General features: G+C 51.5%; 1 protein-coding gene across 2 annotated transcripts in view; it reads right to left on the bottom strand.

Annotated features, from left to right (window-relative positions):
- Window positions 1-19,647, bottom strand: part of PEMT (phosphatidylethanolamine N-methyltransferase) — a 42,159-nt gene that overhangs the window by 5,547 nt on the left and 16,965 nt on the right. For both annotated transcript variants that reach the window (XM_071443848.1, XM_071443847.1), the window contains exons 3-5: window positions 13,730-13,845; window positions 5,857-6,002; window positions 1,392-1,503 (exon numbers count right to left, since the gene is read on the bottom strand). In XM_071443848.1, the coding sequence (XP_071299949.1) occupies window positions 1,392-1,503; window positions 5,857-6,002; window positions 13,730-13,845 (374 nt within the window). The remainder of the gene's footprint in view (window positions 1-1,391; window positions 1,504-5,856; window positions 6,003-13,729; window positions 13,846-19,647) is intronic.

Below are 19,647 nucleotides of genomic sequence, written 5' to 3'. Positions count from 1 at the left end.
GTTCACAGCAATTATTTGTCACGCCTCGCTGGCCTTAATGGTGGCAGCTTTTAACGAGAAAAAAGAGGCAATCACTGCTGTCCTGAGCTGCCTGCAGCTGCTCCTGCCCAGAATTGTGCTGGAAGAGCACAAGGAGAGGGGTGAAGAAGGGATTCTGCAACAGAAACAGCTCAGGAGGTTTCAGTGGATTCTGCAAAGCTTTTAGGAAGCAGTTTGAAGCTGATTTTAAAACAAATAAAGATCTCCTTATAATTCCTCCTGGTCAAATCCCTACGTCTGTGCTGCTGTGGGGGTTGTGGTGTGGTGTGGGGGGACTCATCCTGCCCCAGCTCTGCCCCACTCCCCACAGCAATATAAACATTTCCCACAGCAATACAAACATTTCCAGGGTGCTGCTGCAGACCCTGTGGCAAACAGCACTGCCTCCCTTTGGCATTTAAATCCTGCACCATTTCCCAGGATTTAAACCCCATCCAGTGCCAGGAAGGGAAGCAGCCTCATGCAGCCAGCCCTGACAGCACCTGGGGGGATTTCAAGTGCAGAACTAACAGCAACAAGGCTCAGTGGAGACAGGAGAGAAACCATCAGCTTTACTTATTACCAGGGGCTGCACACATGGCTGAAAAAATGACCAGAACGTGGCAAAGCACTTCATTTTTTCCACCCAAGCAGAGGAGAGGTGGTCACAGTCAGGAGCACCAGTGCAAAATACCCAGTGATAACAGCCTGCAACACTCCATGGGCTCCTGAAGTAACACAGCCAGGGTTTTGTTTTTTTTTTTTTTTTTCTCCTGGGCAAATAAATAAAATGTGATATTAAATGAGAACCACATCAAACTTGTTAGACTGAATAGAGTCTATTGCTCATTTGCTGCTAAATTACAGCCTATTCATTTCCTCCTAAGCAGGCTATTAAGCTGTGTTGGAGCACACAAGGAGTGTTTCGGAAGTGTTTTCACCGTGGGCTGGGGGAAAGGGTGGCTTGGCTTGTTTTGCTTTTTGCAGAGTAATTGCAGGGTCACACTGCTCCCCAGTACCAGTGCCCTGCCCCTGCAGAGTGACACCCTGCATGAATTTGGCCCTGAATGTTGATTTTTCCACGTGCAGAGCCTGCCAAAGACCTTGTTCACTGCAGAGCATTCACTGATCCTCCTCTCCCCAGCACTTGGCCGCTATTTATTTTTCTACAACAAATGCTGCGAGTGTTTCGAGACAGCACAAGATTTTCCACGCACAAAAATAACCATGGGGGCAGAAGTGAGGGCAGGCTGCACCTCCTCTGCCATCACAGAGTGTCTTTTTGGCCCCAAATGCACCCTGGCACCCCATGCCCTGCCAAGAGACCCCAGAGTGACCCTACAACAGAGGTGTGTGCAGGGGCATGTACTCACATGAGGGACCAGCCCAGGTAGATGGCTGTGCTGCCCCAGTACATGGGGTTATCCAGGATGCTGAAGGGGAAGCTGGTCACTTTTTCCTCCATCAGGATGCCAAAGTAATCACCTAAGAGCAAGCAGAGAGGTTCTGGTTAGGCTCCATGAAATTGGGATTCATGGGGGGCTTTGGCACATTGATACCTTCCCTGTGCCACAGGGCATCCCTGGCAGGGTACGCAGCAAAGGGTTTCAGCACTGACTTCCAGGCTGAGGAAACAGCAACAAAAAAGCTGTTTGTTTACTCTATCAGCTTTCCCAGGAATGGCTCCTTGCCCACAAAAGGCTCCTGCATTGCAATGAGGTTGTGGCAGCCACGTCCCTCATCAGGACACAGCTCTTGAGGTCCCAACTGGTTAATTCTGGTTTTCTCATTTGTAAAATTGCCTGTCAAATGCCACTCCACGAGGAAGCAAGTGCATGGGATCAAATCCATTTAATGTAAGAATAAACCCAGTGCTGTGAAATGGTGTTTGGAGCTGTTTTCATCGTGACCACCACAACCAAATGCCCTCATCCATATTGTCACCCTTATCTCATAGTTCAGAGAATTTCTCAGAATTTCAGAAAATAGCACCTCTGCCTACAAAACACTCAGTTATTGGCACAATGATGATGATGATAATGGGTGATTGTCATCTGTAATGAGGAAAGCTTTCAGAACTGTCAGCATCCAACCAGCTTCCCATCTACCTTGGAGTAATCCTTCCACCCTCCTGAAAGGAGCTTGGGAAAGAAATGACAAGGAGATGTGCAGCTTGTGAGCAACATTTCAGAGGGGTAAAGGGCCAGGATGCAGATCTGGTTCTGTTGGTCTCACAAGTGAGACCACAAAGCACCACACCTACATGGCTTTTTAATCCCTCCACTGCCCTGGGCACCCTGTGCCAGGGCTTGACAACCCCTTTGGTGAAGAATTTTTTTCCTGACATCAAATGTCAACATCCCCTGGCACAATCTGAGGTCATTTCCTCTTGCCCTGTCCCCTGGGAGCAGAGCCTGACCCCTCTCCGGCTGCACCCTCCTGTCAGGGAGTTGTGAAGAGCCAAAAGTTCCCCCTGAACCTCATTTTCTCCAGGCTGAGCCCCTCCCAGCTCTCTCAGCTCCTCCTGGTGCTCCAGACCCTTGCCCAGCTGTGCTCCCTTCTGCTCCATCCATGCTCCATGTCCACAAGCACTGGTCCATGAGGAGCAGCCTCCACCCCGGGCTGAGCTCCCAGCTCTGCTGCCAGCCCTTCCCTGACCTTGGGCAAGGCTCCTCTGTCCCTCCAGGTGCTATTGTGCACTGATCATAACATCAGTCTTTCTTAGAGCACAGAGGGTGGTGAGGATTAATGTATGGTGAGAAAGTGCTCACAAATCCAGATGAAAGGCATTACAGGAGTGCAAACTATTCAAGGTTATTATTATTACCTGGATCGTAGTGTAATTTCTTTGACCTCACATGGTGCTAAAACATTTATTTCTAAGGATAAACAGCCCCTGCCCAATTACACAATGCTTTTGGGTTTTAACTGCAGGCCACTAAGTGAGATAATTGCCTTGTATTCATACTATATATTCTCACAGTTACTTGGCAATACATCTCTGAGATTGTTCTGGTACAAAGAACACATCACCCCCTGCCACAGCCCGTTTCTGTGCTTTCTTATGTGTCAAAATGCTTCATTATCCCCTGCCCACCCTCGCCCTTGAGCTGAACACCTCATTCCCCACATGGCCCTGGCACTGAGGAGGTTCACACAGAGCCCTGGGTCCGTGGGGCTGGCAGGGGTTTATCAGTGCCCAGCCCTGGTGGGGCTGTGCGAGCCTCCAGGCAGGCTCCCCACGAGCAGGAGCACACAGGCAGCTCCCCAGGAGCTTTTCCAATGTAATCTCTGCCTCTAAACCTGCACAGGTCAATGAGCATGACCACCAGAGAGGTGGTTTCTACGTGTTTATGTGCAGGAAGGTGCTTAGGGACAGGTCTGTGTGTGTGTGGTGTTACACAGCATCACCCTGGGCATCTCCTGTGCCTTCACTGGGCCCTCAAATCAGGAATCAGCTCCTTGCCAAGCTGAGGCACTAAAAGGAGCTGGTTTTTGCTGGAGGTTTGTGCAGCCATCTCACAGCTCAGGGTGGGATCACAGCAGCAAAAAGCCACTCTGCAGGGTCCTTCAGAATGCCTGGAGCCTGACCTGGGCTGGAGCTCCACCTCTGCCTCACCCCAGAGAGCTGTCAGCTTCTCCAGGCCCAGCAACACTTTGGCAAAGTCAGACTGACTTGAAATCTTGGTTAGTGCTGGAAGAAATGTCACTGGGGTATGAGGCAGATGGGCTCAGACAGGCAAAGCAGCCTCTCCACATCCTCAGCCTTGAGATAAGCCCAGCCCTCATCACTGCGTTTTTTGGGAAACAAGGCAAAGAAGGAGGGTGCTGAAGTGATGCTGAGGTGATGCCTGAATCCCAGTGAAGGCACAGGAAGGGGACAGGGCACCAGGGATGGCTCTGCCAGGGACAGGGGCCACATCCAGCTGCTGCAAGCAGCATCTGGAGCTGGTGCTGCTGTGCTGGAGATGGGGTGGCACAGCCAGGCTGCTGGAGAAGGGTGACTCACACAGCTCCCACTGCACCACTGAGCCCACACTAGAGAGACAAAGTGTTCTGCAGCTGCTCCAAAGCCTAATGTGCTGTAAGGAGAGAATTCAACAGGAAGCCCTGTGCCCTGCCTGGTTCAGCTGTTACTGCTGTAGAAAAACCCACAAAGGGTCAAATCCAGCTGCAGTAAGTTTTGAAGTGCCTGTTGTCAGAGGCTCTCTCAAAACTTCTCTTGAGCTCAGATGTCAGCAGTGAGAAGAAGCTGAATTCCTCTCCTTGCCAAAGCAGTGCAGCCCTTTGCTATGTGGAGTCCTTGCTCCTCCTGCAGCACCAGGGCAGCACTGAAATCCTGCATGGATGTTGGAAATACCAGCCCTGAGCGAGTCCTGAGCAAGAGAATATCCCACATGATATCAGAGATCTGCAGACCTGTTGTCTTCCCCTTGGCTGGGCAGCAAACCACGCTGAGGGACACTCTGCTGTTACCAACCCAAGGATGGAACCTCTGTGGGGCTCCAGCTGGGCCATGCCTGAGTCCTGCAGAGGTCCTGAGCCAGCCTGGCTGTGCTGGCATGTGTGCCATGTCCTCACCCTGACTCAGCTCTGCCCTGGTGCCTGTCCTGCCCTGCTAGCAGAGAGAGCTCCTTGCTGTGCCAGTCCAGGGCAGGGAGGATGGAGCAGAAATGCCTTTTATGGACCCCAAGCACCCATCTCTGCCCTGCCTCAGGGATACAGATCTGAGGGCCAGGGCCCTCTCACCTCTTACGCCGAGCCTGACTCACTTGTTTGCTTTTTCCCAGCGGTTCAAGGCCAGTGGATCCTCCTGGTGGGATGAATCAGGCTTTACGTAAACAACTCCAGATCTGGCTGAACTTCAGGAGCATTCAAGCAGCTCTTGCTGATGGGTACTCCTGTGCCTGGCCCTTCTGGACATGTCTCCAGAGGCACAGCATCACTTCAGGGGCTGCTGGGCATTTTGGAGGATGCTGAGGGACAGGGGTGTGACAGGGGGCCAGGAGTGAGGCTGCACACAGAGGGTGAGGGCAGATGTTTAGGAGTGCTGAGCTCTATTTCTGGCAGCAGGATTTTGGCCAACTCAACACATTTCTTTGCAACTCCACTTGAAACCAGGAAGGCTTATTACATCCCTCTCTTCTTCCTAGCGACGCCACAGGAGCTAATTGAATTTGGTTTGTAAAGCACTTGCAAAAGCACAGCCTAAATGAGGTGTCAAAGCTGGGGCTGTGATTATTTCAGCCAGCAGGAGCTGCCCCTTTCCTTGGATATTTATTGTTCCTGTCTCTACTTTATTTTTATGAATTCCACACATACTGGCATGTTTTCAAAGTCAACAATGCTAACAGAATTACGCTCTAAATGTGAAAGCAGGCACAGTGGAAAATGCCTTCTGCCATAAAGCGGGAGATAAAAGGATCTGTCAACGAACATCAGGTTTATTGCAGAGGGGAGAGCAAACAACATCCTGCTCCAGCACGTGTGATGAGCAGGTGGGTGCTTGGAGCAGGGCTGCTGGACAGCTCACACACACTATGCCAGTGCCACTTGTGAGGTCATGAATTTGGGGTCCCTTTCTGGAGGGTGTTTGGGCTGGCAGATGAGCAGCTGTGCTCCAAACCTCCAGGTTTGATGCTGGAGATGATGGGATTTGCTGTATAGAACCACAGTGCCATCCCCTCTGTGGTAACAGCAGGGTTGGGTCCTGCTTTGGTATCATAATGACAAATCTAACAAGGACAAGGAAAGTCCTCCAGGACTCTGCCCTAGCAGGAGATCCCTGCAAGGATTAAATGCACTTTCTGGTAAAGCTGCTGGATTTTCAGTGCTTACCTAGGAAGGTCCCAGTGAATCCCAGTGCTAAGAAGCTGGAGATGACAAACAAGGTCCCTACAGCTGAGATGGCCAAGCCTGAGTAGTAGGTCCAGTGGCAGTCCCAGCCCTCCAGCTTTGGCTGGCTCTTCATGGCTTCTGTGAAGCTGTTGGGGAGACAACAAGGGCTGTTAAAAGCAGCAATTCATAATTAACAACACTCAGGTCTCCCTGGGAGATGTGAAGCTTTGGGAAGCTGCTGAGGAGGTCCCTCTTCAGATGCCTTTTTCCTACTCAACCTCCCAATGGGAGAAGCAATCAGCTGAAGACTCTGAGGAGCCAGGGCTTGATCTGGGGCAGCTATTTCTACTCACAACCCTTGCTCACACCTGGAAATACCAGTCCCACTGACTTGTGATATCAAATGCTTTGCCTTATTCACCAAATCCCAGTTTTCATCCTGACTGAGAGCTCTGGGACAGACGCGCTTGCAAATGCTGGAGGCTGCAAGGGCTGGAAGGGTTGGGAACAATTGGCTGGATTATCTCGTGTTCCCACCCCCGTTCCCCTCCATCAAAATATTTTGCAGCTTTCATGTGTTAGCCACGTGCCCAGGAGTGATTCACGGCTGGAGCCTGACAGCCAGGGGGAGGATTGGAACAGCACAAGGAAAATACGAGAGACGAGGTGTTCTCGAGTGCGAGCACAGCTCCTCCCTCCCAGGCTGGGGCAGGCATTCTGGGCCTGGCCTTCCAAATACTCAATTTATGATTGGAATAATGGTGAGCCCTCCCTTCAGCCCCCTGAGCTCTGCCCAGGGCAGGGCTTGGCAGGCTCAGCATGGCACACGGCTCCCACACGAACGCGCGATGACAAAAGAGACAATGCTGTGATTAAAAAACACCATTAATAACACGAGAGGAGGTAACAGACCCACAGAGCTTTACACAGTGTTTCTCCACATGTTGTTGACACATGAGATAGGAAACTTTGAGCCTTTTTTTAATGAGTACCCTGGAGGCTAAAATTCAAGTGGAATAACAGCTCTGCTGCACCTCTGGCCACCACTGTCTGTCAGGGCCAGGAGTTATTCCTGCCCACAGTCCCGGGCTGCTCAGCTGGAAAGTGCTTCCATAATGCTACCTGCAGGGCTTGGGATAGCTTTTTTTCCCTGGTGTCCATCTTCCCTAAGCCCTGCAAACCTCTGGATTTTCCCTGTTGCCCAAATAAAAGCCAAGAGAGACAGTCCTGCCTGCATGGCTGAAGGCCAGGCAGCTGGAACCACATCTTTCAAAGGATTGATGGCAAGTTCATGCACCAAACAAGCCCAGGATAATACTTAACTCTGTGGTTTAGGAACCTGGATGATATCCTTTGTTCACTTTGAGCTTGCTCCCACTAGGCTTTCTATTGTGGAGGAGTTTTTAGGACCCCAGAACAAGACATTCAATCATCAGTTTGGATTGGAGCAAGGAAACAAAACATGGAATAAATGTAATACACTTAGAAGTGAGCAAAACCACAGCATCTGGGTGATTTACACTCTGGAAATTACAGGGAAATTCCTTTTCCCAGGAGCCAAGCACAGACAGAGGAACAACAGCGTGGCCCCAGGCAATGTAGACACAGTCCCCAGGGCTGGCCCTCCTCCAGGGCCCAGCACAGCTCCCTGTGCTCACCAGGCTCACACTGCCTTAGCTTAAAATCATTTCCGATGGGAAGACGCAAATCTGGCTGTGCAGGGAAGCAGCAGCAGCTGCAGAACCCTTTGCATCATCTCCGTGGTGGTTATTTTTAAATGACACAAGTCTCCTCCAGGAGGAAGCCAAAAAACCCATGTCCCTGCTACCAGCACTGCCTGGGTTTGGGAGGAAAGCGATGCCCCTGAAGGGATGTGCCCTTCTGCCCCAGGAATCCTGGCCTGGCTGTGCACTCAAAACACACCCTGACGTCCCTGGGGATGCTCTGCAGCTCTTTCCTCACACGGAAGAGGATGTGCCTTTCACAGCATGAGGGTTTGGCTCCACATCTGGCCAGGACCTATCCAGAGGGCACCAGCACCAGGAAGGATTTTACAGCAGTTTGCTGATCCTCAGGGAGGCAAACCTGGGACAGCAAGGCTGTGCTGGGAACACACCTGGATCCCAGGCATTGGCAAAGAGATGGCAAAGCAGAAAGAGGTACAGCAAGAGCAAAGCCCTCAGAGCCTGCTTCTTGCTCTGGATGAGCTGGATCCACACCCTCTCACATCCTTGGGGCTCCTCTGTCCCATGCTGATGACCTGACTCGGTCTCAGAACATTGAACAAAGGTGGCTCCAAGAACACAAACTGGTTGGGTGGGAATCAGCACTGTAAGCTTTGCAACCACCACATGGCTTGGTTTGTTTTGGCAAAGCTGTCTCTCCTGCTCCAGATGATCCCATCCTTCCTTTCCATGGTCGGATAGGCCTGCATTAGTTATTCTCATCAGCATGTCTTGCTCAGTTCCCTGCTGTCTGGCTTACAGCTAGGGAGGGAGGTGTTTGCACGGAGATAATGGACTGCCTTTCCCTCTAGGAATGGTTTATATCTTCCTAAACACACTCTGTATTTGCATTAAACATGATGTGCTCAGGAGTTTTCAGAATTGGTAAATAAACCTTTTAAGCATTTATGACGCTGGGCCGTGACAAGCAGCACGGAGCCATCAATTATTGCAGCATCCACCATGGTGAGGGAGCCTCCCTGGCAGGGAAGGACAAGGTTTTGGGGCATTTCCCTTGCTAGGGAGCTGGTCTCCTGAAATATGACATATTTCAGTCTGTCATGAAACCAGTCCCTTCCTTCACGTGCCTCTGTTGTCACGTTGGTGACAACATTTATTTCAGGCTCAGGACAAGGCAGCAGCGCAGCTCAGCATCCAAGAGGACATCAATTAGAGCCAGGCTTTGTCCCAGTACCTGGAACTGCATTCTGTGCTGAGCTGAGCCATTGCCATGGTGAGGAGCATCCACCCCTCCTCCAGCACAGGGGAGGGTGGCGAGGCTGAGACCTACTTTGGTCACATCCCTGGCTGCTGTCATGAGGATGCCTGTCCCCATGGCAGGGCTTGGAAGACACCCTCAGCTTCTGCAAAGGGAATGGGGCTTCCCCTGACATCTCCCCACATTTTCCAGTTTGAAGCACGATGCCAGAGGCACACATTCTGCACCAGCTGGGAAAAGCCCAAATCCTTCAACTCTGCTCTGGCCAAAGTGGCAGATTTGGCTAATTCCTGGCAGGATAGGAGTAGCCAAGGCAGTGGGAATTGTTCTGCCCACCCTTCCTAAAAACAGAGGGGTGCTTGCTCAGACACTCAGAAGTCTTAGCAGCGCTCTGTGGGAATCCCAGGATGGTTTGGATTGGAAGGGACCTTAAAGTCCATCCAGTTCCAAACCCCTGCCATGGACAGGGACACCTCCCACTATCCCAGGGTGCTCCAAGACCCTTCTAACCTGGCCTTGGACACTTCCAGGGATGGGGAAGCCACAGCTCCTCTGGGCACCCTGTGTATCCTCATAAAACATTTCCTCATAAAAAATTCTTCCTTATATGTAGTCTGAATCTCTCCTCTTTCTGTCTGCCACATAATATACCACATGAACTGGAAAACCACTCAAAGTGGCTCTGCACTGTGGGGATGGATATGTCACACCAGTGGGTTCACAGGAAGAAAGTGGGAGTGAGGGAAAGGGGCAGCAGATCCTCAGGCTGGGACACGGACAGGATGTGCAGCCAGGTTTGCACAGCAGGTGCTGATTTATTCAACCAGAAAACTCAACAAGTCCTAAACACATCCCCAAAGGCCACGTGGAGCAGGAAGAAAACACAGAAACACTGTACTAAAAGAGAAGCTGAGGTTTCTAGGTCTTGTTGGGGACATCTCCCAGTGGCCCCCACCAAGTGCATTTTGTCATCCCTCTCCTCCAGAGGAGGACAAAGACCTCGTCCAGCAAACTGGGTCGCTGCAGGGAGCAGCCCAGCAGTGCTCCCTGACTGATCCCAAAAACCAGCCTGCAAACTGGGGCTGAGAAGCACAATTGGAGCAGAATTGGGCCAGGGGTCAGCAGGCAGCAAGAAAGCAGCAGTGGAACAGGCAACCAGGGTTTTGGTGACAACAGCCACCACTGCAAGGTGCCACAGTCACCATGTGGGGCATTGGTCTGTCCCCCATGCTGGAGGTTTTGTTCTTCCTGGCTAAAGGAGGCAACGGGGATAAAAATTACCCAGTGGTGCCCAGCAGCACAAGCTGCAACAAAAGATCTTGTTCATTAGAAAACAGCAGCCTCAACAACACTGAAATCGTCCTGCCGATACCACTGGCAATTGTCAGCCCGGTCATCATCCTCACAGCTTCTTCTGCCAATAATGACTTTGCTTTTCTGACAGCACTGGGGTGTGTGTGTTATTTAGGTCAGCTGGGGGCTGTGGCAGCTTCTCCCCCTGCCTTACATCTGAGCTGTGAGGTTTCCTCATCTGGATGCCGTGGGCAGGAGGTGCTGTTGGTTCCCTGGGGCATTTCCTGAACAGGTATCAGATATTTCTGGCACTGTGGCTCAGAGGGGGGCACCAGCTCTGTCAGGCCACGCTCAATTCCCATCATCAACCTTGGTCACTTCTGCACACAGGGCCCTGTGGTTCTGGGATCAATGCCATTTACAGCACACTCATGCAGGTGCCAGCTCACAAAATTAAACAGGATTGAGAATAAGGTGAGAGGCACTACCTGGCAATGACAAATAACCCCTTTTCTGTGCAAAATCCCGTCCCAGGGCAGATGTATTTTCTTGGAAGCATCAGGTCCAAGTGAGAAATCCACACAGGAGTCAACATCCAGAGTGTGGCATCAATGCAGGACTTGCTGCCAGTGGCACTGGCTGGCACAGCCTCTGTGGGACTCACACTGAGACACCCCAACACCTGCAGCCCCCCAGTCAAGGTGTGCACGTGGGTGCTGCCTTTAAGCTCAGGCAAACATCCTGAGACCCTTCAGGAGGGCGGCTCAGAACCTCCCAGTGCACCTGCCCAAGGGTGGGGAGTGTGCCAGGGTGTGCCAAAGGCAGTGCAGGGAGGTTTGGAGGCAGTGCCAGTGGCTAATTGTGAATAAACTGATGCAGGGAAAGATACAAACAACGTGGTGAGGGAGGAGAGAGAGACAGTGGATGTGAGTTTGGAGGACGGTGAAGGTTGTCACGTCCCATGTCACACAGATAACAGCCACAAACTGCACACAGTTCAAAAGTTCAGGAGTTGTTTTCACAGATTAAAACCTCGGTGATGGAAGTTCCTTGCTTCTTGCAGAAAGAAACTGTAGTAATGAAAATAATCATTGCAGCAAAGCAATTAAGGATGCTTGTCTTGTGCACTTGACTAAGCAGGTCCCCTCTGGTCACAGGTCAGTTTGGATTGCAAGCCAAGGCTGATAATGAAGCTGAGAGCTGGGAAGCATCTAATTGCTTAATTGAGCACAAAGACATCCCTTTCTTACACACAAAGCATCCTTTTGGAGCCAAGCTGGCACAAGAGCCTCAGGGTGCTGTGCTGAGGAAGGAGCCCAGCACAGACCCCACGTGGGGTGGGTGGTGATGCAGAAACACATCCTGGCTCCCAGGTGCTGTCAGCTAAAATGCCAACCCACCCCCAAGGTTCTGTCTGCTCTGCCCTCCTCTCCTCCGCCTCCAGCATGGAGCCTTTCAAAAACTCAGCTGCAAAAAGGAAGGAGGCTTTTAAAACCAAAAGAAACATCCCCTGGGCTCCTCATCGCTCCCTGGCAGCCCCCACCCACGTAACAAGTCCCCAGAGCAGGAAAAGAGGAGTTTTAAAGGCTGGATCACAGTGCTGGAGGTGGAGGGACCCCTGAGGCTGCCTTTTTGCTCACTATCAGCAGCCCTCATGCTCTGCACAAGCCACCCTGGCCACCGTGCCAGGCACAGCCCATGCCAAGGGATGGTCTCCAAGGGGCTGAGGAGCAGAAAACCTGCTCAGAGAATAAAATAGAGGGAAAAGCAAAACAGCAAGAGCAGGTTAGACATGTCTCTCCCAGCATCACTGGTCACTGAGATGACATTGACTGCGTCACACGAAGCCCCTCTGGTCAGTGGAGGCCTGGGCTGGCCCTGGCTGGTATCATCCTGCAAGGCTAAGGGGCAGGATGAAGCCTTGCCAAGCAGCAAAAGCTCCCCAGGCTGTAGCAATAAGCCTTGGGCAGCCCTGGAGGGCTCACTGAGCTGGGAATGGAGGCAGTGAGGCTCTGGGTGTGTTTTGGGGTAACTCCAGCAGTTGCTGCTCTGATGATCAGCCTGGAACCACCCAATCCCCCCACAGTTAAGGGCTTGCCTTGCCAGAAGAGCCTCCAAAGCCTGCAAGCCATCACTCAGGCCAACCTCAGCACCAAGGAAAGGGGAGGGAATGACCCAACCACGTGGAAACATCTGAGCAAAATAAACTTTCCATTGCAATAACCTGAAAGACTTTGGCCCATCAGGATGGACTGTCTCATCTGTGTTCTGCTGGGGCTGAGCTGCCCCATCTTCTAGAGCCTCTCCTTCAAATCCAAGGTGCAGAGGGGGCTTTTGCAGTCCCTGGACTGACCTTGCTTTTTCCTTCAGGGCCCAAATGCTGGGCTGAGCCAAACCCAGTGAGTCCCACAGTCCCCACAGACTCATGACACAGAGCAGAGCCAGCCCTGGTGGGGCTCTGAGGGCTCTGCAGGGGCAAAGTGTGACAGTGCCAGGACACACGAGGCCACTTTGGCTCCCCCAGCAGTTCCCTCTCAGTGCCTTGCTGTGACCCATGAGCCTCATTGACCCAGGAGCCAGCAGGACCACTGGAAATGAAGATTGTCCCTCCACCAGCTGTGTTTTTAATTAAAGGCAAGGACAAGGCTTTGCATTGCTTCCCAGACAACAAGTGACTATGTAATTTGTGCAAGAGGCTGTTGAGACATTCTCCAGCAAAATCCAAGCCTGCTGTGTCACTAAGACATCAGCAGCACACACACATGCCCTCTGCATTCGATTATAGCCTTGCTCACTGCAAGCTTTCTTTCAGTTTCTGCCATCAGCAGTGGCTGGGACAAACACAGAAGGGCAAGGGCAGGTCCTGGTGTCATTTCCAGGAAAGCAGAGCTCTTAAATACATGTGCAAATTCCAACCTGAGAACTCTGCGCCTGAGAAATTACCCAGAGTACTAAACAACCCATTAGCTGTGACCCTGGTATAATTGAACCTGGGAATTTAGTGAGTTGGTCTCTCCTAACAGCAGTGGAGATAAAGCCAAGCAGATCACAGATAAATTGCTGGCATTGAGGAAATCTTCTGCAGTAAAACCTCTCTGCTGCACTGGGAACGTTAAAGGACATATTCCCATGGAGAATGGTGTATCAGTCATACAATACTATTAGCTAGCACAGGTAGTGTTTAGAGATAGCAGATAAGAGTTTCAAGAGAATGATTGTTAAGTGCACAGGTAATCCTGCTCTTCTGCACAGGAAACTGCGGCTCCTTAAAAGCAGCTTTCATTTTGTTTATGATTTTTACAAGAAAATTAAAAAATTCTGCTGTTACATATGATCCACCCTGTGTAAACAGCCCTGCCACCTGGGCTGCTCACAGGAGAGAGGAAACATCCCCAGGGAGCAGAGCAAGGTAACCTGGGACACTTAACGACCGCTGAAACCGATGGCTTTGCCTTGCTGCTGCATCCCTCATCTTTATTACAAACCCTGGAATAAAATAAATCTGCTGCTGCCTGAACTTATCCAACCATGGAGAAGCGATACACTGGGGTTGGATTTAACACTGCTGAGCAAATGTCCCTTTTCCCCCCTCACTCCAGAGGGGCATTTCTGTGTAGCAGCAGGGTGAGCTCCTTACCAGTGGCTGCGCACACAGTTCAGCAGCAGGATCACAGCACCCAGGCAGTAACAGGCAGCACGGGGAGAGCCGAAGGTTTGGCTGAGTGCTCGTGTCTTGTGCTCCCATCTGGCTACCTGCAGAGACAAGGGAAAACAAAGTGGGTGGTTGGGGTGCCTGGAACACGCTGCCCCAGGAGCACAAATCCCACGGCCTTGGCCTCGTGCGCTCAGAACACTTTGTCTGTGTGGCTTTGTGCAAGAAACAAGTGGAGGCCACTGATGGGACATGGCTGGATCAAGCCTGGGGATGGGAGCTCTTTCTCCCACCTGGGCCAGACCCTGCTTGCATTGCACATGACCTTGCACACGAGGTCAGCCAGCAGCACCAAAAAAAAGAGGCTCAAACAGGCTCAACAGGCTGAAAAAAAAGGAGAAAAAACAAACCAGAAAATACCCTACACATCAGTTTTAGGGAATACAAGGCTTGGATATGTCTCCAACAAGGCTGAGAGCATTGCTAAGGCCGTCCCCTGGCCACCAAAAACAAGAGGCCCCTACCATGGATCCTAATATTGCTCTCCTGAAAGGAAAGCAGATCCCTGAGTAGGGGATGCACCACAGGGATGCTCAGCTCTCATTTTCTGGGCTGTGGCATCTCCCACAACCAGTTTCAGGGGTTCCTGCCAAGAACAAGTTCTCCCTCTGCACATCCAGAAAAGTTTGCAAGCTCTGCCTCAAACTTCCCCAAGACAAGATCTGCCAGCTTTGCCCAGGGAACTGCTGCCACTTTAACCAGCTTAGCCTTCATTAGCACTCAGCAATTGTAGTCATTCAGGTTTAGTCTGCCCTCCTCAACCACCCCAGCCGGTGGTGACAGCTCAGGACTCTCACATCCACACACAGCATCCCTGGGGAGCTGTTAGCATCCTTCACAGCACACTTTTCCCTGGTTCCCATGTTCAGCTCCCTGCTCTGCAGATGCTGATAGGCCCCTCCCAAACCGCCCCAGAGATGAGCAAGTGCCCTCTCACCCTAGGGGCTGCTCCCAAAATCTGCAGAACCAGACCCATCCCAGTCACCAAATCCAGGCCCAGAAGTCCCAGCTGATAAAAACCCTTACAGCTACTTTATCCTCTACCTTTCCTGCATCCCTGGGAAAGCTGCCGCTATATTTATCGCCCTCTCAGGCTCCACTTTCAGGCACCAAGCCGGAGGTTTGGATCAGACATCAGACCCGAAATTCCAGCCAAGGAGAGAGAGCACACCTGGGCAATGAAGCAGGAAGTGGGAGTCAGCAGAACATCTCGGCACCAATTTGCTTCTCAGACATGGCTGGCACTTGATTAGCTTCAAATGCACTTCACTCCCTCGCATGGAGCCTGGGCAGCTTTCGGGGGCACCTGCAACCCAGCTCTTCATCTACTCTGAATGTATTTGGTAATTTATTGGCTCAATTTGAGCAGAAAAAGGCAGCTTTGCAGGTCTCGCTTTCTTCCCAGGCTGTTGCAGAAGCACAAAGTGCTGCTGGTGGAGGGGGACTGCTGGCTTCAGGAGGGGGGAACGATGAAAACCTCTGATAAGCAGGGGCACTGATTTCACATGCTGAGAGCTGATTCAATTAGTTATGCAATGATTGCTCTGAAATTACAAATCCACTCATGACAGAGAGAGCTGCTTCACTGCCTTTTTCTGGCTGGTATAAATAGTTTGTATTCTAAATTGAATTTAAAACACCGTGCGTCACGCTGCTGCTAAAATCGGAGCTGCTGTTTGAGTGCTGAGAGTGGAAAAAGAAATATAAGGTGCATTACCACCTTTGGAAAGTAAAAAGAAGTGACCATACAGGTGACTTGAGTCACAGATGGAAAAATGCAGCCGCATGCCAGTTATCTGTACCAGCTTCCTAATTCCCTGGAAATTATTCTGGCAGCGTTTGCATGGATGGCAGCTCCTGGCTTGCTCAGGGAGCTTTGAAGAGCACCTCAGCGGCAGCAGAGCTGAAGGAGAAGGAGAAGGCAGAGCCCCTGGGATCAGAGGGAAGAGCTGGTGTGCTCCTGGGAGCCAGGGAGGCGGTCACTGTAATTACCCTCACCTTTAGAAAGGCACATCTGGGCAGCAATGCCGGGATGAGGGGCCGTGCTCCCGAGCCCTTCAGGCAGCAGCTGCCACGGCTGCGATGGGATCACTCCCAGCACAGCCCAGTGTGTGCTGCATCACACAGCTGGGACTGAGATGCCAACTCTTATTTAGCTGTCACAGCCTTCAGATGGGACCCCAGGCTCCTTTTCAAGCCCACACAGGAGCCATCCCAAGCAAAGCTGGGAGCCAGAGCGAGGCTGGAAGCGGCAGCACCCACCGGGCCCTGCGGCGATATTTCAGTAACAATTAATTAGTTCCGGTTCTGGTTCTATTCCTTGAACAACTAATTAGTTCTGGCTGGGTTCTAATTTTCTAATTTTAGTCATTTTGAGCTAATATTAGCACTCAATCGACCCACAGCTACGCAGCAGCCTTAATGGCTTTATAAAATCGTGAGCTGATGTGTTATTATTTACTGTGTGATGGATGCAAAATGCTTCCAGCATCTTCCACAGCCGTGTGTGGAACAGAGCAGGGCTGACATCAGCAGTCTCCCGGGAGGCTGCACCCATTCCTGGTGTGCTGTTTGCCCTCCCAGCTAAGGTGGGCACTGTGCTGACCATGAGCAAGCCCCATGTCAGGGGCTGTGTGTCCTGTTAAAGGAGAGAGAGGAGCATTCTTATTTTTCTTCCAGCTCCAAGTTTGGAAATGGAGTTAATACAAAATTTCCTGACTTACCCAAGGGTCAACGCAATAGAAAAAATTCCTCTTCCAAAGCTCCCAGCACTCTGCTTTCACTTTAGGATACTTGGTGAGGGCTGCAAGTAATTTTTTTAATGTTTCCCCCAGTGCTCGTTATTGAAATAAATCAAGGAGCGGATGTGGCTGCAAAGCCAGGGATGCTCTTGGGTCCCATGTTCTGCCTTTGGCAGGCCATTCTGGGGGCAGGCTCAGCTGGCTGATGTTCCCAGGGAATTGCTTCCTTCTAGACGTAAATTTGGGGCTGATTTCTACGTAACCGATCCAAGACATTTCCCCAACCACTCGGGCAAGTGCGTAAACAAAAATGAAAGCACAGGCACACATCCCCAGTGCCTGCCCCGATGGAAAATGGAAATGCTCTGCATTTCCTTCTCCTTTTTTTGGGTAGGCAAACCACGAGCCACCTCGTGAAAGGCCACAAATAACCATTCAAAAAGCAATTTCATCTCAGGAACCTGCCTCCGCAGCGATCAACGGGAAATGCTCTTTCCAGCTCTATGTGCATGGCAAACCATGGCCTCTCATTAATATTTAGTATTTGTTTGAAGGAAATTGATTCTTTTTGTCTGCCATCCAGGGAAGCTGCCTTCTGAACACGCTACATTTTAATTGCTCAGTCCCAGCTCTGAATTAGAGCCTTTGTGCTGTTTCATGTGACTCCACTGCTATATCTGGCTCGCCCCAGAGATGGGCAAGGAAACCAGATAGCCCAAAGGCTCAGGACAAAGGGACACCTTGCATCTCAATGCAAATCAGTCATTTTATGTCCTCACATTGCCCCATCGCCATGGTACCCAAAGAAAAACGTGCAGTGACTGGTGAATTTAGCCTTGCGGCACTCCTGGGAGCCTGGGATGGATTAGCAGCTCCTTTCAAATCATGGGAAACTGAGGCACAGGAGGATTGAGGTGAAAGTCTGCTTCCCAGCTCTCCAGGGAGCAGGATTGAGGGGCTGGGTCTCTGCAAAATCCCATCATCCACCCAGGGAGAGGCTCTGCACATTTCTTAGGATGCCCTTGCCCTGGAGAAACTGTTGGCATGGAAATATTCAGTGTCCAAGTCTGGGATGGAGAAAAGATGACAGTGTACAGGATGTCCTCCCTTTACATACCCATCTCACTGCATTTGACAGCATGAAGGATTTTCCCCCATCCTATGGGGTTAGGAACCCTGCTGAGGGGTCCATAAGTCAGAAATTCCATGAGAAGTCCAGAGGAAGAACAACGAGCTCTCCAGGGCACATCTGAACCCCAGTCCCAAGAGGATGCAAGTTCATAAGGCAAACCCTGGATATATATAGGTGATCCAGCCCCAACTCAATAAAAACCTTCAGACAAAACTGACCTGAGCAAATTTATTTTCATAGAACCACTGAGTGGTTTGGGTTGGAAGGGACCTTAAACTCCTATTATTCTACCTCCTGCCATGGGCAGGGACATCTTCCACTATCCCAGGCTGCTCCAACCTGGCCTTGGACACTCCCAGGGATGGGGCAGCCATAGCTTCTCTGGGCAATCTGTGCCAGGGCCTCACCATCCTTATAGTAAGGAATTTCTTCCAAGTGAATAAATTTCTCCTTCAGTCTGACCTCTCCTAGGCCAGCCATGGGATAAGTTCTCCCCTGGGGTGCCAAGGCAGGAGAATCCCCGACTCTGGGCTTAGGTGGCTCCATGTGAGCATCTCCCACTGGGAAAGACATGCCCCAGCTGGCTCCTGACCTGCTGAAAGAGCAGGAAACCTGATATTACCCTTACTGCACCCACAGAGACCAGAGGCATCGACCTGCTCCTGTTACGAAAAATCCATTTTTCCCTTTCTGATTCCCTGTAATCCCTCATTAAAGCATAAGGACATTCTCTGCTCTCTGTCACTGCTTGGATGCTGGAAAACAACCCTGCTCACAGATGCCACATTTATCTAAAGACAGGGAGGACAAAGATAGACCTGAGCACCCGGGGCCTGGTTGTGGTGCTCCCAAGAGCAGGCAGGGAAGCAGAGCTGGAAATGCAAGCACTGGGGCTGGCTGGCCTTTGCCAAATGCCAGAGGAGCCAGCCCTGCTGGCTGTCCCAGGTGGCTGGGGAGGAAATGAGTATGGCCTGACCTTATCCCTCCTAACTCAGGGCTCGAGCCCCACTGCAGCCAGCAGCACCCAGAGCAGACAGAGCAGTGCCAAAGGGGAGCACCAACAGCACCAGGGGGACACTGTGGCCACTCTGACAGCCTGCCATCACTTTAGCTGAGCGAGTCCCTTCTAGGTGAGGAAAATTCTGTGTTTCCAGGAGGTTGCAAAGCTTAGGAGAGACAGGAAGGGAAACTGCAGGATTGCTCCTGGGGAGGATCGCACATGATCACCCCATGGGGTGTGTGGGGCTGTTCCTGCAGCTCACCAGGACAGCACTGAGCCCCTGGCACGGGAATGACACCACCTGAGGCTGGCATGTGCCCATGTGCAGCAGCCACATCAGCTCACCCCAGCACCAGGCACAGGCTTTCCAAAGGCATGTGCAGAAAATGCCCCGGGGACCTGCGTGCCACTGGCAGCAGGAACATGATTAGCAGGAGCTCTGGGCAGCGAAGGCAGGAGGAAAAGAACAGAACAAACCACGGTTTTAATTTGTACAAGCTGGTAATTATAGTTGCTATCTGTCTGAAATCTCTATTGAGTTTATTTAAATATGTTCTCCGTGAAGGCCATTCAGACAGGAATTATCAAGGTGTTGCAGCAGAGGAGATAATGCCATACAGTTTTCAACAGATCAAGGGCTGATTAGGAGGAATTAATTAGCTGCTTAAACAGTCCTTGACTCGCTGCAGCAATTAGCTGTCACCTCCCTGCAGTCACGTTCCCAGCACAGCGGTGCCTCTGATACAAAGCACAGAACTCCTTCCCTGAGTGCTGGTGGGAGCACCAGGCCAGCCCTGGTGGGCACATGGCCCTGGGAAGGGGTGCTCAACCCACAGGAGCCCCAAAGCCACCCGTGGGCAGGGCCTGGCAGACAGGCAGGGTGAGCTGGGCTGTGGGGGCTCCTGTGTGCCCACCCCAGTGCCCATTGCTGGGCAGTGATTCCCAACACGGGGGTGTCTTCCCTCCTCCA

The sequence above is a fragment of the Agelaius tricolor genome, unplaced genomic scaffold (genome assembly GCF_023055355.1).
Source record: "Agelaius tricolor isolate 1412-34295 unplaced genomic scaffold, bAgeTri1.0.p SCAF_19, whole genome shotgun sequence".
Lineage (NCBI taxonomy): Eukaryota > Metazoa > Chordata > Aves > Passeriformes > Icteridae > Agelaius > Agelaius tricolor.
This window is presented reverse-complemented; position numbering and strand designations above follow the sequence as displayed.